Raw genomic sequence first — 26046 nt, forward strand, 5'->3', positions numbered from 1 at the left:
TATTCACACTCTAAGCTCCAGCTCAATACTGGGAAGCCTTTCTTTCTTTTACTGTTTATTCTACCCATCTGGCTCCCAATCAGACATGACCTCTTGTGACTGCTCTTGAGTTAATGTTTTTTGGTTAAGTGTTCAAAGCCTTACGTGTGATTATGGTACAGAGATGGCAAAGATTTCAGATCTCATAACAAGCCAAGTGACTGACACTGGCTGCCAACAGAGCTCTATTAAGAAGGACTCAAGACTTGCTGGGAATGACAATCTACAAAATCAGTTATCACTGTCGGCCCTGGGCAGAGAATGGTAAATGGCAGCCTTTCTGTCTCTGCTTTATCCAAACTACTTAAGGCTTCTGAGCATTTCTTATTTTAAAAAAAAAATGAAAGGTCTGGATCACATAATCTGTAAATTCCTTCCAATTAAAACACTGTTCAGTGGAATAATGGGGTGAAAGAGTATGTCAGGTAATGAAGGAAGTAGGCAGTGAGAAAGTGAAAGTAACTATGAAAATAAGAGACCAAAAAAAGTGGCATGACCAGGAGAAAATCTCATTTAAACAAACTGGAACATAAGTACATGAAAAAGAAAACTATTTTTCCTTGTTTATTTTATTACAGGTTATTTTCACACTGTGCTTATATCCTTAGGATCTGGCAATTAAAACCATATCTAAAGCTTAAAATATTCACTTTTAGGATAAACAGTTTAGGTACAGAGAAAAATCTCTTTTGCAATTATCAGCAAGACAAGCATGAAATGAAAACACAGAAAAGCAAAGAGCCAAATACTTCAAAATGCAGTCTCCTTTTGCAAACCCTTTGCTCCCAACTGTCCTTTAAAGTCTGCAGTGTGGGTCAAGGCAAGTGGTGGGGAACTGCTTCTCTTATCAGTCCATCTTGGCTCATAGTGCAATTCCAGAGCCAGTTCCTGAGAAATGCAGGTGGGAGTGGGTTGGGGATGAGAAGGACAAGACAAGAATGGGGAAAGCCCCTTTTCTCTTTTTCCATCTGACTTGGGCCAATTCTGCTATCCTCACCTATCTTTGGAAGGAGGAAGATGAGAAAGAAAAGAAGAGATTAAAAAAAAAGTGTTTATTGACAATCTCTGTGTAGATCTTTAGAAAAGATATTATCTTTTTATTTCAATGATAAGAAGGACAGTTACTTCTTGTTTTGTAGCCTTCTATGGTTTACTTCCATTTAAGCTGGGACCCCCCTAGACTGAAAGGCTTGCTGAATTGCTTTTCCAAGCTGGCAAGAAGCTACTTTTCTAGAATTTTCCTGGGGCTAAATCTACTATTACAGTGCTAGATGACCTGAAAGATAACTGCCTCACTTTTCACTTACTATTATACAACTTCTACTCACTTACCTCATTTTTAGATCATTTCCATGTAGGTAAGAAAGTACCTATGTTAATGTACTGACATGATACATCTGAATCTATTTTAAAATAAACAGAATGAATATATGTACTATAAAAACAATCTTTTCAAGACATCTGCTTCCCCTTCTCCTTTCCATTCAATTCAAATCATGAAAAAACACATAATCTATACTAATATAAACAGCCTTCTTGAGGGTTTATTTTGAATTGAAACATTTCCTGTTATACGTGTTAGATAGAAAATCTTGTTCATTATCCACCTCCTCTATCCTTTTAGCTGTGAAACAAAATATAGATGACATCTTTCTACTAGTACCTAAATAATGCCAATAGCCTAAACAAGTTAGCAGAAATAGGTTACAGAAACTGGGAGGAAGTAACTTCATGGAACTGGATAGATCTCATCAGGTGCAATTATATATTTCATTCATTATTTGGAAATCTAATTATTTTTTCTACAAGTAATCAAAGTGAACATCTCTGAATGAGAAGTAAAAGGCCTGTAAAGGATCCTAGTGATCTTATAGCAAAGAAAGAAGTACACAATGCTTGATTTCTCTGGGAAAGAGTAACACTCACCAAAGTGGTTGATGCCAAGTCTGCACCTACTAACCAGAAGATCACAAAAACCCAATTTTAAGACACATTCTGAAGGGACAACTCCAGACATTTAGCACACATGTGTCTTAATACATACAAAGTGGAAAAATTTTAAGAAAAGTGATCATTTTAATTGCTGTAATATCTCTTTGTGCTTCCTCTTTGGAGAAAAGCTATATTTATTATTTCAGAACACTATATGAACAAAAATATTTAAGTCATAAATACTTAAATGATGGCACTAGACCAACCTTAGATTATAAAGGTCCAAGGTTAACCTGAAAAATCTTGATAAACCCTAATTCCCTAGTGGGCTTCCTTAAAACAAATATTTTAAAGACCTATGTGAAGCCAGATTCACAGCCCACCTCATTACGAACATTCAGCAAGAAGCTAAATCAAAGATGTTTGTTTCTGATCACCAAGTACAGTTTCCCTCTTGGGAGTCTATTAGGCTGTTCTGAATTTGTAATTTTCTTGAAGCACTGTCACTTTTAATAGGTATGTGTCTTGCCAGAAGATGCTCGCTTCTTTCTGACAGTGACAGAAAGCTCACTAATGAAACAGTTTGGCCAGTCTCTTTCTAAAAGTCTGAAGAAAGGAAAAAACTGCATTTAAAAGGCTGCATATTACATGTAATGTAGTTCACTAAATAATAAATTCAAGAATTGTCTTTTTGCTTTGATAGATCTGAAAGCCACTCCTGATAAAGGGGCTGTACATATTTGCTCTGCCCTTTTGTCGTCATTTACCTGTCAGGATGAATAGAAGACAGCACAAAGACGAGGAGAATGACATCCAGGGTCCCATCCGGAAAAGGGTAGGGTAAGCCATGGTCACAAACGTCATGGACAAAGGCACAGCACTGGGATGCTCTGTACGAGGCATGAGACTGTCATGATAAAGGAATGAAAGTTTTTAGCAGACTTCTAGTATTTTTTTTCCAAATCAAAAAGGTTAATTTAACTTCTCCCAAAGGCCTTTCTTCTATAAATTTGATTTTCTGATTAGCTTATTTCAAGCTGTCATAAAAAATTAAGTCTAGCACTTGGAGTTGATAACAAATATTCTTTTGCAGCCCTTCTTTAGCTTTTAAAGTGGAGTAGGGCAATCTTTCTGGGTCAGCAGGCAGCAGTGCTGGAAGCTCACCCTATGTTACTTTGCAGGCACTGAGACGGTCCTCTGCGCTCTCTCTCACTGCTTGTTCCATGTCTCCTTTGGCTTAATACGTAAATATCCTATAGTATGTAATCAACATTAGGTAATGGTGATGACTGTATAACTCTGTAAATATACTTAAAAAATCACTGGATTGTATACTTTTAAATGGTGAATTTTATGGTACATGAACTATATCTCACTAAAGATGCTATTTTAAAAATGCATTAGAGTACACACATACTGTTTGCCTATAGAAACAATACTAAAAGAATATATACCAAAATTCTGAGTCACTCTAGGACTCTAGAAAGCATGACTATAGGTAAATTTTATCTTTCCCTTTAGGCTTTTCAGTACTTTAGAAAATGTCTACAATGAAAACCTAGTAACCCTTATTACCAGAAATTATGTTCCATGTGTTTACCAAACATTTTTGTTAGCAGAATTTCCATTACTTTTCCATTTTCTAAAATTACCTCTTTTTCCTATGATAATGCTTACTAGAATTTGGGGATTGGTCAAATAAAACCAAGTTCCAACTGTTTTCCTTATAGTCAAGGACATTTTAGATTTGTGATAATGCCTTTTCAGACCTTTTTTTTTTTTTTTGCAGAATTTTTAATTTAATGAGTGCCTACCATGTGCCAGGCTATGTATAAAGCTCTAGGGACATAAATATAAATATCACCCTGTAGGAGCCACTCCCCTGAACTCTTAAGTCCCAAACAACTTCAGTTGTTTTGATGATATGATTTGCAAAAGAGTAAAAGTTCAGTTAAAAATGGTCACAGAGGTGCTTCCCTGGTGGTCCAGTGGTTAAGAGTCTGCCTTGCAATCACGGGTTCAATCCCTGGTTGTGGAAGATCCCACATGCCATGGGGCAACGAAGCCCGTGCACCACAACTACTGAACCTGTGCTCTAGAGCCTGGGAGCTGCAACTACTGAAGCCTGCGTGGCCTGAGCCTGTGCTCTGTAACAAGAGAAACCACCACAATGAGAAGCCCACGTGCTGCAGCTAGAGGGTACCCCCCACTCTCCACAACTAGAGAAAGCCCATGTGCACAGCAACAAAGGCCCTGTGCATCCAAAAAATAAGTAAATATAAAAAAAGAAAATGACATATCTCAAAAAAAAGGGGGGGTCACAGATAACATTTGATGCAGTTACATAAAAAAAAAATCACTTCAACAGTAAATAAATTAGATTTTTTTTAAAATACAGCTCTCTTTAAAGAAAATATAAGGCATACCTTTACTAGCTCCACAGCTCCAGAAGCAAAATCACAACAATAAAGAAAGAACTCTGGCACATTCCTATGAAAATGGAAGAAATATTTAAATCTAGAGTTCAGATAAGCTGAAGCAACACAAGAAAGAAACTGTAAGTTGGAATTTGTTAATAAGTACTTAACAGAATTTTGGATGACGCTTGGCTTGTTGTTTCTTCTTTTAAGGTACTGTTCTCTATAGTGGTGTGTGAATGCCTTCATGTTGTTTCTGAACCAACACTGTCTCAAAACACTTATCATTTACAGGGTAACTTTCAAGTTCCTGATCTGGTTTTAAGGCCCTCCCTTTCGTGGGCCTACTTGCCCTATATTCCAGCATACTCTCACATGAGAAACCTCCACAGCCATCCATCAGCATTGCTCAATCTCGCTCCTACCCCTCCCAGGCACTCTTTCTTGTCTGCCTCCAGCTGGCATGGCCTGTAATTCCTCTCAGCTTAGCCAAGTTCTATTCTCTCCAAGGACCCTCAACCCCATGTCCGTTGGCACCTCATTCCTTTTCCTGTGTGTATACTCATTTGTTCCTGGGTCTCTCACAGAGGCTCTAATGCTCCGATGATGATGTATATACATATGAAAAAAATAAAATAAATATATATATTTTAGAAGTTGTAGTTACATGCTATTAAATATGTTTATATTAATACCATGTACATACAACATCTAAAAATAATAAAACATTTGTATATTAATTTTGTTATCTTTTCAAATGATTTTCAAACTTTTACTGAGCCCCATATATGGACCAAGCATTAGAATACAAAGTAGTAAATGAAACTGTCTAATAAAATAGTAAGAGTATGGGATTTGGGAGCCAATTACACGTGTTTTAAATCCTGGATTTGCCACTTATTAACACAGAATTAGACTTAACGTCTCCAAGACTCAGTTGCTTTATTTACAATATGCAAAGAAAGTGTAAATTAAGGGGTTTTTTTTGAGGGGGTATGTTTATCCATATGAAAATCTTGACTAATTTTAACTGGCCTCCACTGAACTTAGATAAGTTTTTTACCTGAAATTCAGTAAGGATGGCTGAGCCATGGTTACTAACAGGCAGGGACATATAGCTGACCCTTAAACAACATAAGTTTGAACTTCTAGGTCAACTATACATGGATATTGTTCAACAGTAAATACTAAGTACTATATGATCTGTGGTTGGCTGAATCTGCAGATATGGAGGACTCACAAATACAAAGGGATGACTATAAATTTTTGTGGATTAATCACCTGCACTGTTCAGTGGTCAACTGTACTTTGAATTTCGTGGGTCAATAATCTTCCTGATCATATCTTACGTGCTATTATCAAAAGAATTCTCAAATCATCTTGCTTAATTTTGTGTCTGAATGACAAGAGATTAGTATGTCCTTAAACAGTAATTACAGGTATGGTATTGGTTTTTGTGGACTTTATAGCCTAGATGGGGACATAATTTCCATAGAAGTGTGGATAAGGCAGGCACTGTCAGGCCAAAGTTTAAGAATTTTGAAGGGGGAGGATGGCATTGCTAAGTGCAAAGAGGGGAAAGGTTTATAGGTGTGAGTCACATGCCAGGGATGAGAAGCAGAGGTGATTTAGAATAGAAGGAAGGATATATGGGCTTTGAAGCACATAATTAGAACTTCTAATCTGATTCAGGAGGCATATTAGGCAAGGAGGATTTCTAAATAAATATGGAATACAAGCACAAACATGCATTTATTAGCAAAATCTCACCCAGGCTGACATTACTCTCTTAAAGGCTACTCACTGATGAATACTACATTAACATATAGTATTCTCATATACAGTACAGTTTTCACATACAGTGCCACTCTGTGGCACTAGGAATTTTAATTCAAATTAAGATCTGTCCAAATAAATGAACATATGATGAATAGGATTTGGTTATGAAAAGTTAACCAATGCTGAATCAAAGTTAAAGTTATGCTGCTTTTCTTTTTCATTCCACCCATTTAAAAATGCCTCCTTGGTGGCTCAGACAGTAAAGAGTCTGCCGGCAGTGCAGGAGACCCGAGTTCGATTCCTAGGTTGGAAAGATTCCCTGGAGAAGGAAATGGCAACCCCCTCCAGTATCCTTGCCTGGAAAATTCCATGGACGAAGGAGCCTGGCAGGCCACAGTCCATGGGGTTGCAAAGAGTCGGACACGACTGAGTGACTTCACATATAAAAACAGTGCTTTATTGCAGCACGCACCTTTGTTGTTTCCTATGAAATCCCTATATTTGTGACTCGTAATTTCTTGGGTGGTCACACATGTTTGAAATGTCTCAGTAAACACTCAGATACATATATTATTAGTACTACATGATATGCTGGCTAAGGGCAAGGGCTCTGAAACCAGACTGCCTAGGGTTGAATCCCAGTTCTACTGCTTAGTTGGGTAACCATGGATGAGTTACCTAAGCTCTCTATAATTGGTGTCCTCATCTTTATTTTTAAAATTATTTTATATTTGAATATAGTTGATTAACAATGTTGTGTTAGTTTCAGGTGTATAGCAAGGTGATTCAGCTATACACATACATGTATATGTTCTTTTTCAAATTCTTTCCTCATTTAGGTTGTTACAGAATATTGAGCAGAGTTCCTTGTGCTATATAGTAAGTCCTTGTTAGCTATTTTAAATATAGTAGTAGTAGAAATGTCAAGCCCAAACTCCTAACAGAAATAAAATATGGCATCTAAGTTGGTTGTTGAGGATAAAATGGACTCAGATAGTAAAATTTGTAGAAAAATGCCTGACTCAGAGTAAGCACCTAATAAATGTTAAAAAAATATCATTTTTATTATTCTTGCTATCATCATCACAATCATCATTGTCAAAGGAATATCTGCCTCTGACTTCCAGGAACTTAAAAACTTAAGAACTTAATATGCTTTTGTAAAAACTTCCATATAGCTCAAAATGCTTCTCTGGATACTGGCACATCTAGCTCATTATGACAGGCATGCAGTCTACCCTTGTGCAGAAATTATTAAACAACCACAAGATATAGAACACTCTAGCAGCTAAAGGAAAGCTTGTGCCATTTGCCATGTGTCCTACCAGATAGCAACATGACCTCTGAGACTGAATTCCCACTGCATCAGCAGCCCAACTTGGTCTTGTGACCACTCAATGATTTTCCAGGGCTTTTCTTTAAAATCAGCTGACTGTCTTGGCCCTTCTCCCAGGAAACAGGTGTAAATATCACTACTACTACCACACCATCAAGCACTCTCTTGGCAGGAGGTTTAAGAATTAAATGATCCTTGGAGAATGATATGACCTCTCAATTCAGGGGGTCTAATTATGGTAAAATATTCTGAAAATGTAAAGTATTAATTCTATGATCTCCAAAAGTAATAAAACATAATTTCTTTGGTGGGGGAAAAAAGGTTTAATCCTCCCTTTGGAAGGCGAATCACTAGTTGCCTTTTAAAGATTAATTAATTATCTCAGGTTATTGAGTTACAGTGATTTCTAAAATATGAATATGAGGCCCAAAAAAGACCCAGTCACAAAGAAAGAGTCAGGGGGTGAGGAGGCAAGAGCCTCCAATTATTAGTCAGATGGAGAAGTAGAAGGGGGAAAAAAATACAACTAACAAGTGGGGAATCAGAGATATTAACCAGTCAGCATGTACCAAGCTCTGTCTAACTATCTATATTATATTGTTAGGCTACCTGGAAAACCAAATTAGAATACATTATGCTCTCTTACCTCAAGAAATATATAAATAGTAGCTGAAGAAAGAAGATATAAGGAAATGACTTGCTAAATAATAATTTGAGATGAGTCACAGAGTAACACATAATCAACTACCAACGTAGTAGATTTACGTGTATTACAAGTTCAGAGAATACCAGGGTAAAGGAATCTGGCTATGTGGTATAAGAACAGGAAATTTTGGCCTAGAAACGGGAAAAGGAAAACAAAGAAAATAAATCCTGAAAGAAAAAGGCCATTCAGAACTGCAAATTGGCCAGTATCACTTCTGGCCAGACACTTTTAACCGGTAATTTGATGATATTATGGAATTACTTTTTATTATGTTAGGTTTATAACAGCAATTAGGAATGTCTTGCTTTCTGGAGATCCATCATAAGTTCATAAAAATAATGTGTCATGATGTTGGCCTTATGTAAGTAACTGCTGAAACAAGGTGGTGGCTATATGAGAATTTACGGTACTACTCAATTTTTCTGAATGCGTTTACATTTTCACAATAGAAAGTTTAAAAAAAGACTTTAATAAATTTTAAAATATGCATAGTGAAAAGACTGAAAGGAATTATAATAAAAATTCTGTCAGCAGCTATATTTTGATGTTTTGATGGTGGGAATAACGGGTGATTCCTTCCCACCCACTTTTCCTCTAATGGGAAAGTTCTACAATGTGCTTATGTTAATTTTATAATGGAAAAATGACAATCAGAAAGCTATTGTGTAAACTTAAAAAACATAGGCACTTGACAGACCAGCCATAGGTAAAAGGAGTTAAAGTTTTGTAAGATGTGTCTTCTTCATCACCTACTAAAACACACTGGTGAGGTGTTGAACAGGAAGGGCAGGTCAGGAGAACATCTCTGCTCCTATTACAGACTTCACCCTTTATGAATCTTAGGGTTAGGTGTGATAACTCCAAAAATTTCAACTCTAGAGAGTCATTTCAACTCTATAGGAAGGTTTTATCCTGGGTGTGGCTCCAGAAGTGATGACAAAATAAAATGAGTTTAAAGCTTACACAAAATAAAGTGTAAGCTTTAAACTCAATTCTCTATGTGTAAAATGACACCTAAGTAACCTGGAGGAGTAAATAAATGTCTAAAGTTCAGTAATTCCCAGCTTAGCAGAAGGATCAAATCTCTTGCTCATTTCTTACTCTCATCTACATAAGCACAAACTTAAAAAAATTACTTCAACTCATGGTGGACAACCTATGTCTGTGAAACATTATTTCCAGAGTAATTATCAGTTCACATGAAACTAGATACAAAGACCAAGCCACTGCTTTTGAAATTTGGCTTAGTCATTGTTTATATGGGAACAAGAACACTATTGGTATATATACGACAACATTTTCCAAGTATTTCTCAATATCCCATACATGTGCAGAATTTTGTAGGAGAAAATTCTAAAACTCACTGCAAAGTGTTCAGAATTGGAAAAACACTATTCCCAGCACCGCAGCCAACCTAAAATCAAAGAATAAATAAGTATCATGAAAAGAAAGTTAAATTTTCCTCATCAATATCAGATTTTTACTTTAAAAAACTAAAAGAAATGTTTTGAATCTTTGGCTATCGGAGAGTTGTATAAGCTTAAAATGGAATAAATCACAAAAATAATATGTACTGAGAAATTTGACTAAAATTTTTACATACCAAAACCCCAAATGAACCAAATTAAAAGGTGACAAAAACACTGTGAAAAAAATATTTGAATTAAATATGATAAAGGGCAGAGTTCATTAAAAAAACACAACTAATAAATAAAGGAAATAAGTAGATGACAGAAGAACAAATGGTTTCTAAACATCTGAAGAACTATATGACCTATTTAACAATCAAAGGAATCAAGTTAAAATATGGTTTTTGTCTAACAAAGCAGAAAGCAATAAAAATAAGATTATTCCAATCAATGAGGGTGTGACGACACAGACCTACACTGCTGTAAATTGGTATTAGTACAACTTCTTAGAAAGCAACTTGGCAAAATATTTTAACAATATTAAAAATTTTAGTAAGTTATGAACAAGCCAATTGAAATCAAATAATAAAAGAAAATACAGAGAAGTCTATACCTGAAGATACTTGCTGTACAAAACCTGAAAACAATTTAAATGCCCAGTCAAGTGAAAACAGATAAGTAGAATCAGTATTTCACTTAGTATAGTAATTTTTAGCCATGAAAATGTTTATAGAGAATTTTTAAAGATAGGGAAAACTGCTTATGTTATAATGTTAAATACAAACAAAGAAAAACACTAAAATGCAGATATAGTATAGCTCAACTATATAAAACAGTATAAACAAAAGGAGAAAAAAGTTAAATGTTAACACTGGTTAAATCCTTTGTTTATGGGATTGTTTATTCTTTCTCTTTACCAAATTCTTTGTAATCAGCATCTACTATGTTTATAATCAGAAGGAAAAGTTTTCTTTTTCTAAAATAGAAAATCAAGGTCTACACCAGATTATAGCAAATTACATACGTCACTTATTTCTATTTCATCTACAAGTGGGTAACAACAGAAAGAGATGGAAATTGAGGCCAAAACTTCACTGGTATTTAAAACGGCCTTCAAGTTAGAAATTAAAGCAGACAAACTTAAGAAAAGTTTTAAATCACAAACTTAAAACCTGACTGATTAAAGATATGAGTCCCTTACGTAATTTTTATGCACAAAAGTACACAGTTATTTGATCATTTTCCCTCTAAAGAATCTGGATCATTAATAAAGTAATATGTGATGTACATTAAAAAATTTTTCCCATGTAGTACCATACCTCGAGGATTCTGAAAGCAGCATTGCTACCAGGAAACAATTCAGTCTTCAGAGGTCTTTCTCTGTATTCTTCTGAGTCCAGTTTAGAAAAGTCAGATCCTGCTTTGCTTTGACCATCTGATGAGCCAGAACTTTCTTTATAATGATTTTTTTCTTCAGGCATAGTAGGGCAGTGCATTTTTGAGAAAAAACTTTCAGTATTAATTTTCACATGATTCCATGATAATTCTTTCACCTTCTCTTCAGTTTTCTGACCAACCGGAAGAATTTCAGGGAATTCCCTCAATAGCCAATTACGATCTTTGAAAAACTTATTCTTATGAATCTTATAAAATGTGTCCCAATATTTACTGGCTTCACTCTCATACTTAACTAAAATAAAGAGAAAAAAACATTTATTTTATTATGAATTATATGTATTATTAGTTACTATTTTAATAACTAAATATATTAAAGTCACTCAGTCGTGACTGATTCTCAGTGGCCCCATGGACTGTGACCCACCAGGCTCCTTTGTCTATGGAATTTTCCAGGCAATAATAGTGGAATGGGTTGCCATTTCCCAAGGGGATCTTCCCGACCCAGGGATCGAACCCGTGTCTCTTGCATCTCCTGCACTGGCAGGTGGATTCTTTACCACTAGTGCCACCTGGGAAGCATTTAATAATTAAATACTACTGAGTGTATTACATATACTATTAATTTATAACAATTATTATTTACTATTGAATAATATTACAGTAATTTTTACTTATCTGATTCTTTTTGAACCTCTTAAAGGTTAGAACTACAAAGTATTAGTCCTCTCAAAATGTGTCAATGTGTGGGGTATTTGGGCTTTTCCTGGTAAACCTGCTTCTGTCTCAATTGTTTAGCTGATAAATTTTTGTGAGGAATAAAATAATTGCAAACTACTTTCTAGAGTCTCTTCTTGAAATCTTAATAATCACATTTTTACCAATAACCCTGTAAGTCTCTTTATTATCTTGGAGAAATGATAACCTCACTTTTTATGTTGCTATAAATGTAGTTTTAACATAACAAGTGTCTGTGCAAACTGGTAATCAAACAGGAAATTGTGGAATAATAAATGATGTAATCTTGAGCTAGAATGGTGCACTGAAATAATCTACTCCAACCTCCTTGTTTTGCATTTGAAGTAAGGACACACAGAGGGATGAACCCACTTGTCTGGGTCCTGGAGCCCTGTCATAGTAGAACCAGGACCACACGTCCTGACTCGTGGGGTTTAGGGGCCATTCCACAACTCCATTCTTCACCCACCTCCAGAGGCATCTCTTCATACTGACATCTCCTAATATGAAGGCTTAAAGAGAATTTCTGATGCAATTTAAAAGGAGATATGCATTTTGTGATGTCATTCCTTAGATCAATCCTGGGTCCCAGCATCAGGATCAGGTCAACAGTCACAGACCTTCCAGCAATTCTTAGCTTTCTGCCTCTTTCTATCTGTATGTTAAATTAACATAATCACTAATTCACTTACTTTCTCATTCACTCATTCAAGAAGCATTCCTTGATACTATCATGTACCAGATGTAAACCCTGGCTTAGGAATTACTTTCAATCAGTGCAGCAGCCATGAAATTAAAAGACGCTTGCTCCTTGGAAGAAAAGCTATGACCAACCTAGACAGCATATTAAAAAGCAGAGACATTACTTTGCCAACAAAGGTCCGTCTAGTCAAGCTATGGTTTTTCTAGTAGTCATGTATGGATGTGAGAGTTGGACCATAAAAAAAGCTGAGCACAGAAGAATTGATGCTTTTGAACTGTGTTGTTGGAGAAGACTCTTGAGAGTCCCTTGGACTGCAAGGAGATCGAACCAGTCCATCCTAAAGGAGATCAGTCCTGAATATTCATTGGAAGGACTGATCCTGAAGCAGAAACTCCAATACTTTGGCCACCTGATGCGAAGAGCTGACTCATTTGAAAAGACCCTGATTCTGGGAAAGACTGAAGGCAGGAAGAGAAGGGGACGACAAAGGATGAGATGGCTGGATGGCATCACCGACTAAATGGACAATGAGTTTGAGCAAGCTCCGGGAGTTGGTGATGGTCAGGGAAGCCTGGCATGCTGCAGTCCATGGGGTTGCAGAGTCAGACACAACTGAGCAACTGAACTGAACTGAGACACATGACATTTTTAAAGTGCTTTCAAAAATTTTAAAAAATATTCTGTTGCTATAGAATAATTTCCAAGACTTAATGTTATGTGAGAAAGCAAAATGTAGAAAAGTATGTATACGATGCTATTTTTTAGGGGAAAAAAAACTATTTTTTAGGGAAAAAAGGAGGAAAAACGCATGTGTTACATGAACAGAAGACTTTGGGCAGGATAATCACATCAGTCATACTGGTTGCCTCTCAAGAGTAGAACTGAGTGGTTGGGGACCAGGGTTTCAGAAAGAATTTTCATTTGAATTTTGATCCACGTAAATTTTGATTATCTATTCCCAACCCCCTCCCAAAAAATTAAACTAAAACTTAAACAACAGACTCTATTCTTTCATAATTTTAAAGAAGCCCCTATCCTGAGAACAAGCAGTTGCCTACAGTCAGTTTTGTCTTTGTTACAGAACCCTGTCCTGAAACCCTTATAGTTTTCCTTTTCTTTCCACTTTTATCTTTATGGCCTTGTACCATGGATCTCCACCCATTTAGCCACAAGACTTCCTTCCCATCAAGGCTGAATTGTATCTGGCAGCAGGACTGCTTGAAAGACAGAAACTCCTATCTTTATTTAAGGTCTGAGAAATGAAAGTAGATCTCTGTAACAAAAGAATTATGTGATGTTGAAGTCCAAAACATGCTTGCTCACATCTGTACTAATGGGTGGTGGTGGTGGTTTAGTTGCTAAGTCATGTCCAAATAATGGGAAGAAGGCTATTTATGGTTAATCTAAAAATGTTGTATTTTTAAAAATAGTTCTATCTCAACTCAAAAACATTGGGAACGTGCCTGATATACTCTGTAAGAAAACAAAACAACATTCTGAAAATCAGACTCAGGAGGAATTAGGAAACTGTCAAATTTCCCCAGTCTTTTCATACCTTCTCTTCTTCCTCTTATCTTAAAAACTTGCTTTGTAACTCACTCTGTGCTAATAAAAGATTCTTCTGCTTAACAAAAAGTGACCCACCTAAGAAGACCTATATTTAGTCAAATCTCTAGTATCTGAGTTTCCAATACCAAGCTACTTCTGAAGTGAGTTTGAACCTAACTATTAGTAACTAGAATGTTAACACTACAAGTGATTAATTTGTGGCACTATCCCCCTTGGAATTAACTGGCAGAAGAAGGGATAGACAGCAGGGGAGTAACTTGAAAGAAAAGATGTTCCTAGCAGTATTACTTATAACATGAAAAATGGGAAATAACTCAAACAGTCTCAACACTGGAATGATCAAGCAAACCATGCATGTCAAAACAGAGTAATCTTATGCAGCAATTAAAATTTAAAGGATAATAATATTAAGAGAAAAACTTCACACAGAATGGTCTGCAACTTTAAAATTGTACTGGCTGCACTTTAAAATTTATATTCATTTATAATCATCAGATGGAAATTTGGAGTGTTAAATTGTTAAAATAATTTAACAATTATCAGGTAGTCCTTCCTTGGCAAAGGTTTTTTTGGCTTTTTAAATTGGAGTATAGTTGCTTTACACTGCTGTGTCAGTTTCTGTTGGCAGCAAAGTGAACCAGCCATATGTACACATATGTCCCCTCTCTTCTGGATTTCCTTCCCATTTAGGTCACCACAGAACACTGAGTAGGGTTCCCTGTGCTGCACAGTAGGTTCTGATTACTTATCTAGTTTACGCGTAATAGTACATATACGTCCATCCCAACCTCGCAATTCATCCCATGCCCTGCACCCCTTCCTGCTTGGTATCCATATGTCTGTTCCCTATGTCTGTGTCTCCATTTCTGCTTTGCAAGTAAAAGTATGTATACCATTTTCTAGATTCCACATACATACATTAATGCATGATATTTTTCTCTTTCTGATTTACTTCACTGTGTATGTCAGTCTCTAGGTCTATCCATGTCTCTGCAAATGACACAATTTCATTCCTTTTTATGATTGAGTAATATTTGCAAAGTTTTATCTGCATCTTAAACAAAGATAAAGAATCTTGGTTGAATTCTTCATTCTACTTTCCTAAAGGATATCTCTATGTTCAAGTTCTAAAAAGTCTATGTACTTTCCTATTAAATCCCATGAATTTATGGAGAACATTAACAAATGGCACCCCACTCCAGTATTCTTGCCTGGAGAATCCCACGGACAGAGGAGCCTGAGGCGGCTATAGGCCGTGGGGTCACACAGTGTTGGACACGACTTAGCGACTAAACAACAAACATTATAGTTCTACAAACTGCAAAGTGTTGGATCAGACTGCTGTAATAAATATGAGCTTGTACTACGTTTAATTTCTACAATTTATCATGAAAATGAACCTGCAGTGAGGTGACTAGAATCTGATTCAGATACCAAATATATCAAGCACCTAAATTCAATCTAAGCTTATCCAATCTTTAGAAGGATCTGATTACTATTAAAAGATGATGGTCAGGTCTGCTAATATGTACACTTTCAAGCTTTTTCAAGTATTTCTCACTCAGGAATTAGGAGAAAACAAACACATAAATCAATAACAGCAGCATTAAAAATAATAACAATAGTATATACTGAGTGTTTACTTTGTGTCAGGCACTATGTCAAATGCCTTACTTAGATTTTTTCCCCATTTAATCCTAACAATACCTCTCAGACATACATATTATTATAGACAAAGAAGTTCAAGGTTAGAGGGGATAAAAAATTTGCCCATGGTCATCACCAGAGCTAGGACCTGAACTAAGTCTATCAGACTTTATGCTCTTAACCATTATATTGCCTTCTAACACAAAATCTAGATTAACCTCCTCCAAAATACCTCTGAAAATAACCTGTTTTCCTGATTTTGTACTTTCCTCTTATTATGAAGCATCAAGTTGAAATTAAAACCTCAGTATGACTTAAAATCAGTAAAACAGAACAGTAAAAATAATGCTGATTGGAGTGAACCTACATAAAGGCAGATCAGAAATACAGAATTAATTAAACTTCATTTGAATTATATAAACAATAAACTATGCAAGGTTGCATGATGAAATTATGATGAGCAATGGGAACATAAAATGTTCTATGAGAATAGATGGGTTTGTCGGACAGCAACAAAACAGAAACAAAACAGAATTGGCTGGGATAAAGGCTAATGGACTGGAACTGGGTTTTGGGGTTGTTTTTTTTTTTCAAGTTGTGCTTTCAGCAGTACCTTCAATCAATGCTGGCAATTCCACAGTTCCCAGCAATGTATGTAACAGCTTCTGAGACCCTAAGGAAGCTCAATCAAACTCATAATTATGGCTGTGAGACAAGGTAAACACATCCAACATTTAATTTAATTTTGTGAACTTCAAGAGTATCTGTGGTATCAGGGGAACTGGATGAGCAACTTTCCTGACCATGAGAGAAAAGTTTAGTTTAAACCTCTGTTTCGCTCACAGTCAGTCCAATAATGATAGAAGAATACAATGTGGAGAAATCAGCCCTGTCTTTATCTTGTCCAGCTGACTTTCTAAACAGGTATATCAATTTTTCCTGGAGGAGAAAAATTTCCCTTTACTTTCCTAGGTTACCAACTCAGAATTAATTGCTCTACGCCAACAGCGATAAAAGGGGTGTAGTGATCTGTTTAACCACAGTCAGATGAAACAACTTCTCAATTATTCATTTATTAAATTCAATACTGCTGAGGGGAAGAAAGACTATGACACACTAACCATACTTAAATATTCAGAATTCACTCTGAATCACACTGAATATCACAACTAAAAAAACTGAATTAAACCATCTATGTATTTGACATATTAGTACAAATTATGAAAATTTATTCTAAATTGCAATGTAACAAAAGTCATTTTAAAGCTGTTTTTGTACATCAATTACACAAACACCTAAGCTCTCAAAGTTTGAAATTTCCACATGTCATTGATAAAGTTAATTGTCTAATAAAATAAAACTCTTAAAGTTATGAAATTTAAAGTCTGAGCACAGTATGAAATTAACAACCAAAGCTGACCTATAAACAAGTACTCTAAATTTATCAGCACACAAAACTTTAAGCTACTCTATTTTTTTTCTCACATAGGACACTCTCAAGTGGCAAGGTATTCACAAAGGAAGGTATAGTGGGATTCTTTTACTATTTTTCTTGACATAGGCAACTCACTCTAGGTAGATAGTTATTTACAAGGGTATTTTAAAGTAAAAATAGCAGCTGCATTTGTTATTAAGTTTAAAAAACCGAATACATTTGCTAAATTACCAGCTGAGATATAACACACTGGAAATGTTTTTAGGAAATTAAAAATATAATCATATTAACTCAAAAACTGCCAAATGTATCTTTCTCATTTCTCTGAATTAATCTGTTTTAAAAAGAAATCTGAGCTATTATAAAATTTAAAATAAATTACCAAAAGGAAATGTGGAATCACAAATCATTAATCTGAGCATCTAATTGAAAGAAATATTGCTAATGATAGCCTAGATGCTTTACATTTTAATCACAGGAATGAAAATGTCAGCCACTGTACAGCAAAAGACTGTCTCATCTGTGACGGATAAGTTCTTATTTTCAGAATTGTGAGGGTGTTTCCGGACTTCAGTTCTCACCAACAGCTGAGACAATAGATGAGAAATGGGAAATGGGAGTGACAGGAGAGACTGACATACACAGAGACCAAAAGGAAGGTGCCAGAGAGCTGGTCAGCATGGGAGAACCAGCAGTACCTCCTCCTAGGGGCATTGAAATAAGTAAGATAAAATCAATAAGCAAGGCTCATGCTATATACTATTCTGTAAGTGGAATACTTTGCGATGAGAGAAAATTGGCTTTTTCAAAGATTTAGGACTCTCCTGGATAAGAAGAGATGGTAGGGACTTCCCTGGTGGTCCAGTGGCTAAGACTCTGTGCTCCCAATGCAGGGGGCCTGGGTTTGATCTCTGGTTGGGGAATAAGATCCCACATGCCACAACTACAAACTCATGCAGCCAAACAAATAAAAATAAATATATATTAAAAAACAAGAGAGACTGTGGTTAACAGGGGCAGTGGGAGAAGAACCGGGTCACAGCTTCCTTTGGGCTTTCACAACGTTTGGGAATAGAGCTTTTAAACGGATCTCTTCACCTTGACCCATATTCATCAGAGACATTAAATATCCAATGAGGAGCCTCACCAAGGGCTTCTGCAGACCTGCAGGTTGATGATCCCTAGTGGAGACTGGAGTGGGTAGCTGAGTATGTACCTGGTCTCACTGTAACGTCCTGTCACTCAACATGGTTCCTCAGGACAGAAGTTTTCTCTCTTTCTTTGCCATCCTCAGCAGCTGCCTTGGTTGCTGCTCTGGGCAACCTTGCTTAAGTGTGATGTAATGGCCACCCTCACTGTGGGTTCCTCTCCTTGTAACGGTTCTATGACATGTATAAAGTCCACTGCACTGAGTAGTGTTATGCGGGTAGGGACCCAACAGAAGCCTCGATCACTGGGAGGAATTTTTAAATGAATTCTTTTGTTCTGTGTCTCCACAGCAGCCAGAAAGCTTGCTCAGAAAGAGACTGGACATGCTAACAAGCAAACCAAATGCTTCAAAGGAGTATCATCAGTCCTCTCCAGCTTGCTTTTCCTGCTTCTACAGAGAAAGGCCAGTCACCACCTTTCTATTTCAGTCACATTATGGTTCTGTGGGAACTGTCATTTTCCTTTACTGCGGTTTCCAAGGCCCGAAAATAACCTCCTCATTAGCTTCACTCAAGTTCATTGTTAACATAAATAGGCCAAAATAGGCAGCCACATATAGAGCACTTTAAGGGAACATTATCAGCACTGCTCATCTATTTATGTTCTAAACAGAAATACTCAAAAGAGCATGAAAAAAATCCTTGGTTTTTCATATTCTCAGGAAATAAACTATGGATAATTTTTAACTTCCTGGAAAAGAATTAAGATGACTGATATCTTTTAATTCTGTTTAGGCTTGATTCTCTCTGTCATATCCAGGTGGCCACTAGCAGAAGCTTGAGTAATGTGGAAAATATGTCTGTGCAGCTGCTGGCAAAGAAGCAAAATTATACTTCCTCAGAAACAGTGTGACAGAGTTCCTGCAAAGGAATGCAATGTTGGCTGATTTGTAAGCAGAATTGCCACTGGTATGCACTCTCAAATCCAACCCCACCACTCCCTGGCCACATCCCATTCTGGGACTGCATGGCTGGAGCTCATAAAAACAGAATGGTTCCACTGTGGATCAGGTGCTCTTCCCTCCTGTCCATCCTTCAGGACACACTCATGCTTACGGTAAGGAAGGGAAACTAGCTCTGAGGGACAGCAAATGATACCAGAGGATAAGATAGGGCCACACTGCCCCCTTCACTGGGAAAGGGCAGTTAATGAGGGCTATTTCACTAGCTCAGTTTCAACAGCACCCTTTGCTTCAAACTTTAGCCTCAAGTGTAGACTAAAGTCACCAGAACAATAGTTAACTACCAGTGGGATTAGTGATTTTTACTATACTTGGCTTGAATAGAGGAGGAGTGCAAACATTTTTCCCTGGGGAGTTTCAGGACAGCTGATCAATGTGGAAACAAAATTCTATCTCAGGGGCTGGCAAACTTTTTCTGTAAAGGGCCAGACAATAAGTAGTCTGTGTCGGCTATATAGACTCTTTTGCAACTATTCAACTCTTTAGATACACCTCTAAAGCAGCTATGGGCAATGTTAACAAACGAGTATGTGCTCCAATAAAACTTTATTTATAAAAACAGGCAGTGGGCTGGATTTTGACCCATGGCCCCAGTTTGCTGCCTCTTGTTCTATCTAACAGGTACACTGATATTGTTACATGAGTGATTGAGAAATGATGATAACCAGAACCAAGTTGCTCTGGAAAAACTAACTTATGGTATTAGAAGCCAGAATAGTGGGTGCTCTTTGTGGAGTCTTAGGGGTTTAGGACACAGCATGAGGAAATTTCTGGATTACTGATAATTTTCTGTTTCTTAATAAGGGTATTGGGAAAATTCACTGAGTTTTGTGAAAACTCATTTATAAATTGTGTTAATTTCTGTGGGTATTCGGTATATCAATAAACTGTATTTTCTTTAAAGAAAACAAAACAAAACAACCTGTTTTAAAGGAAAAATCATTTAAGAAAAACAAAGCAGAAAATCCTCTCTAGAAGAGTGTAAGGGTTGGGCCAACTGTCTGTGGGTTCCCAGCTACTCAGTGAGAAGGACAGAGGCAAAATTTTTTTAGTGTCTTTTTAAAAAAAAAAATAAATGTGGTTAAAAAAACACATAACATTCACCATCCTAACCATTTGTAAGTGAACAGTCCAGCAATGTTAAGTGTATTTACATTGCTGTGAAACAGATGCCCATAACTTTCATCCTGCAGATCCAAAACCCTATACTCACTAAACAACAACTCTGTTTCCCATTCTTCTAAGCCCTTGCTAACCACCATTCAACTTTCTGTTTCTATGAATCTGACTACTTTAGATACCTCATATTAGTGGACTCATATAGTATTTGCCTTTTTTGTGACTAGCTTATTTCACCTAACATAGTGTCCTCAAAGTTCATCCAGATTATATGGCATGGGACAGGGATTCCATTTCTTTTAATGGCTGAATAATATTCCATATGAATAGGCCACATTTTATTTATCAATTTATCTGATGGACATTTGGGCTATTTCTACCTTTTGCCTACTGTGAATAGTGTTGCTATGAACGAAGGTATACAAATATTCCTTCAAGACCTTTTGGGTATCTCTTTCAATTCTTTTGGCTATATATCCAGAGGTGGGGCTGTCAGATCATATGGTAGTTCCATTTTTAATTTCTAGAGGAACTTACATATTGTTTTCAGCAGAGGTTGTACCATTTTATAATTATACCATTAGTGCACAAGGGTTTCATTTCTCCACATCTTCACCCATACTTACTATTTTCTGGCTTGGTGATTACACAATAGGGCAATATTTTAGAGACCATTTTTGAAGGTTGGCAATGCCTTACCTAAATTAAACTCTAAATATCAAAGGCCTCCAAGAAAAATAGCTTAAATCGTTATTGAAACTTTGTGTTCATCTTAAAAGATCAGCAACATTTTGATATGATTTTACCTTCTTTGCTCAAAGTTTTGAATTCATTGAATATTCCCAGCAGTTGAAATGCACAATAGCATACTAAAAGATAAGAAGGAAAATTTTTAAATTGTGTTCTCCTGTGTTCTCTCTCAAACATTTCAAATGTTTGAAATGCCACCTTTACCTATCTCCCAGAGAAAGCAATAATATGACTATCAAAAGAGCAAGTACGTATAGGGTAAGTATGCAATTTATTTCATTAACTTTGGTTTCAGTACACTGGAATGACTGGGAATTCTCCTAAAGGAACAAGTAAATTAGCATAGGCAGAAGCTAAGGACTCTCTAAAACGGTGACACAGTTAGGAGGAAAAGAGACTGCGGTGTGAACGGAGTCAGTGGGAGGTCAAACAGAGAAGCAGGCTCCAGGAGCTACATATAGCTGCTTACCTTGCTCTTCCGAAAGGACTCGCACAGCTGAGTTTTCCTCTACTATTTTTCTGGCCGCTTCTTCTTCTTCTTTTGACCATTGCATGTGATCCCTTTCAAAAAAATAAAGATTATAAAATGTGTTTTATAATTGAAGAAGGCAGAAAAAAGAGTGCTAAGGGATACATCTTTCATTCTAGATTAGTCAAAGACAAAGGATACAAACAAATCCCATATCAAATGAATATATTTTGTGTCAGATATTCCTTCTGATAGTGCTGGTATAATCCTGGAACTCCTACAGTTCTGTTTAACTTTGGTTGTGTTGCAAGCCCCAGCCACCTTTTGGAAATGATTGCTGAAGTAATGTCCCAGGAGCACTATGGTGCCTGTTTATCTGGGTGCTGGTATGGTTTCCTGTGTTTTATTCTAAAGCTTAATCTTTTTGTTAATTTATGAACAGGGCATTCTTTAAAAGTTTTTTTAATATTCCTTTTATACTTTTCTTATTAGCTGCCTTAATTTCTGTGTATGGATTTACTTATGTTTAAATGATAGACTATTTGACACAGCATATTCGAAGGTTATCCTTCTAAGATCTGGCACTTTCTAGAAATAAGTATTTTCAGGTTCATAATTTACTCTATATGAGAGAATATTATTTTCTGCTACTAAAATACCTTTCTTTAAATAGAAATAACATCTTTATACGAAAAAAAAGGTGATTTTTTTGTTTTGTTTTTACAAAATCTGCATTTTTTTTTTTTTTGCAATAGGTAAGACTATAAGTAAGTGATGCAGTTTCCTGGAATAAACCACTTTTCTAAGCAATAAAATCACATATGCAAAATTCAAGTCTGTTGCAGTGGTACAGAAGTAATGAGTCTCAGGACTAAGGTGGCAGTAATGGAAAACAGAAAGGAAGAATACAGGGAGTTATGATCTGGAGATTAACTAGATATTGAGGGGAGAGAAGACTGAGAGTCAGGAATGATTCTAAGGTATTAAAACTGAGTACTGAGGAAAGTGCAGGCAACAATGACAGAATAAGGGGTTGCTTTGGGTGGAATGATGACAAGCTTGGTACTATTTTAAGTCATGCTTATACAATTAGATATGACAGGGTATAGTCTAGTGACCTGGTTATAAATACACCTGTAAAAGGTGAGAAATTACTTATTAGACGAATCAGAACCAATATACTGAAGTTCCTAGGAAAAGTATATGATAATGTAGAAATTACAGTTTCACAGACGAAAATTTAACCACAGTTATTTAAAAAACCCAATTATTTACAAACCAACTAATCACTTAACAGCTTTATCACTTGCTTTAATGAATGAGATTGGGACAAATTTTTCCTTTGACTTATTTTAACATATGTGAGCAACATATATATATAACTTGGAGCTGATAAGTACATTTTATATTCTGTACATAAAAATTACAGAGAATATTATTAGATGACAGTTACGACATTAAAAGCAAGAAATCATTTGTTGAAAAAATAGTATTACTAAAGCTGGGGATAAGTTTCTCATCTATAAATTTCTAGGAAAATAGAACAGTCAATTTTCCTGTTAAAGAAATCAAGCTCTGAGACAAAGAGAGTATATGTGGTTTTTATCTTTACACATTTGTTTTAAATTGTAAAACTTGCTTCTTCCTGAGTATTTAATAGATTCAGTTATTTCTTAAATTGCTCTAACTTCCTTACACTGTTTTTTATGTTGCTTCATTTTCTTAACTGCTAAGTGAGGAGAATATTATACCCTAAGCCCCAACTGAACAGATTTTCCACTATATAGTTACAGAATCCCCTCAGAAACCTATAAAATGTTTCTACTGTATTTATGGGGACTTCCTCCAGACCTGCTGCTTTATGGCTGTTCTTATATTAGAAGAGTCTGATTCATGTATACCCAAGCCCAACAGACAGCAATAAGAATCATTCAGGTTTATAATAAATATAATTATAATAGAATTTAAGCATAGAGACAGCTAACTAACAAACAAACTGAAAATAATCAGGTATTTAACAACCACCACCACCACAACTGAAGGAAGAAAATAGTTTATTTGTTTGACTTGCAAATTATATTTCTGGGAATTTATTATAATGAAGCCACTAAAACAGAGAAGTACCTATACAACAGTATTCACTGGAATACCAAATATAATAGCAAAAAATTGTAAACAACCTCAGTGATAGGATAATGGGAAAATTATTGTAACTCAAAGGAATATTATGTAGACATTTAAAATGGCACATATGAAGGTTATTTAACAATATGGAAAAGTGTATATGAAATAACATGAAGTTAAAATGCAGGTCCCCAAACTGTAATCACAACTACACACACACACACACACACACACACTGGATAAAATAAAAACAATTATAGTAGAATTGTGGAATTAAGAGTAACTGCCTTACAGCCTGGAGGGTAGAAGAGTCTGGGGGAGAATGGACATATGTACATGTATGGCTGAGTTTCTTCACTGCTCACCTGACACTATCACAACATTGTTAATTGGTTACATCCCGATACAAAATAAAAAGTTAAAAAAAAGAGTAACTGCCTTAAAATTTTCTTAATATTTTAAAGCTGCTTCAATTAGAGATAATTAAAAAATATTTATAAAAAAACTATACTGTATGTTTAAGATATGTTAATAACAATGGTCATTAAAACTTTGCATTATCCATTGGGGGAAAACCCAGCAATCTTTATAATAAAAAAGAATATATGTTTTCCTAAAAAAGAGAACTGAGAAGAAAATATAAAACATATTGAGTATTTTTCCTGAAAACTTGAAATTGAGAAAAAAAATCTTAAAAAAGACAGGATTTTTAAAAAGAAAAGTTTCACAACATGGCTAGTAGAATAAAATCATAATTTTGGAGTAGTCGTAAGTCCTATGAGTTCAGTTCATATGTGTCCGTGTGTGTGCGATTTTATATTCCTTCTATATACATAGTACAAAGCCTCTGACTGTGTGGATCACAAGAAACTGTGGAAAATTCTTACAGAGATGGGAATACCAGACCACCTGACCTGCCTCGTGGGAAATCTGTATGCAGGTCAAGAAGCAACAGTTAGAACTGGACATGGAACAATGGATTGGTTCCAAATCGGGAAAGGAGTATGTCAAGCCTGTATATTGTCACCCTGATTATTTAACTTATATGCAGAATGAATCATGCGAAATGCCGGACTGGATGAAGCACAAGCTGGAATAAAGATTGCCAGGAGAAATATCAATAACCTCAGATATGCAGATGACACCACCTTTAGGGCAGAAAGTGAAGAAAAACTAAAGAGCCTCTTGATGAAAGTCAAAAAAGGAGAGTGAAAAAGTTGGCTTAAAACAACATCAGAAAACTAAGATCATTTAAAAAAAAAAAAAACTAAGATCATGGCATCTGGTCCCATTACTTCATGGCAAATAGATGGAGAAACATTGGAAACAGTGACAGACTTTACTTTCTTGGGCTCTAAAATCACTGCAGATGGTGACTGCAGCCATGAAATTAAAAGATGCTTGCCCCTTGGAAGAAAAGCAATGACCAACCTAGACAGCATATTAAAAAGCAGAGACATTACTTTGCTAACAAAGGTCTGTCTCTTCAAAGCTATGGTTTTTCCAGTAGTCATGTATGGATGTGAGAGTTGGACTATAAAGAAAGCTGAGCGTCAAAGAATTGATGCTTTTGAACTGTAGTGTTGGAGAAGACTCTTGAGGGTCTCTTGGACTGCAAGGAGATTAAACCAGTCAATCCTAAAGGAAATCAACCTTGAATATTCATTGGAAGGACTGATGCTGAAGCAGAAACTAAAATACTTTGGCCACCTGACGCGAAGAACTGACTCATTGGAAAAGACCCTGATGCTGGAAAAGATTGAAGGTGGGAAGAGAAGGGGACGACAGAGGATGAGATGGTTGGATGGTTGGACCGACTCAATGGACATGAATTTGAGTAGGCTCCCTAAGTTGGTGATGGATAGGGAAGCCTGGCGTGTTGCAGTCCATTGGGTCGCAAAGAGTTGGACATGACTGAGTGACTGAACTGAACTGATACATATTACAACTGAATGATGGTTCCTTGATTAGCTTTAAGTTGATGGGAATAACAGTCTAAATAATCATGCATTTGGTTTGGTTTCAAAAAGTTAAAACACACACACGCTCTCCAGTCACTTAGCTGGGGTACTAATGTTTTTGAGGATCCTACTTACAGAAAACTCTGCTGAATGTGGTGCCACTTCCTATTATAATTTTTAACAGTTAGATATAAAACAAAGTACCCAGCGTAAACTATGCATATAAAATGTTTTTGTCTTTGTCATTTACTGTGTATGTAAAAGTGTTATTACAGAATAGAATTTAAAGATAAATTTAAGGAATGTATTAGGTGCCTAGTGAAATTAAAAATAAAATATTCTAAAGTA

The 26046-nt window shown here is 35.9% G+C and overlaps 1 protein-coding gene across 3 annotated transcripts in view; it reads right to left on the reverse strand.

Moving 5' to 3' along the window:
- Positions 1–26046, reverse strand: part of METTL8 (methyltransferase 8, methylcytidine) — an 86043-nt gene that overhangs the window by 4280 nt on the left and 55717 nt on the right. For 2 of the 3 annotated variants that reach the window (XM_043487723.1, XM_043487724.1), the window contains exons 3-8: positions 21614–21705; positions 21201–21263; positions 10938–11308; positions 9574–9623; positions 4398–4461; positions 2739–2878 (exon numbers count right to left, since the gene is read on the reverse strand). In XM_043487723.1, the coding sequence (XP_043343658.1) occupies positions 2739–2878; positions 4398–4461; positions 9574–9623; positions 10938–11308; positions 21201–21263; positions 21614–21705 (780 nt within the window). The remainder of the gene's footprint in view (positions 1–2738; positions 2879–4397; positions 4462–9573; positions 9624–10937; positions 11309–21200; positions 21264–21613; positions 21706–26046) is intronic. The other variant, XM_043487725.1, reaches the window with a different exon arrangement.

The sequence above is a fragment of the Cervus canadensis genome, chromosome 15, assembly GCF_019320065.1.
Source record: "Cervus canadensis isolate Bull #8, Minnesota chromosome 15, ASM1932006v1, whole genome shotgun sequence".
Taxonomy (NCBI): Eukaryota; Metazoa; Chordata; class Mammalia; order Artiodactyla; family Cervidae; genus Cervus; species Cervus canadensis.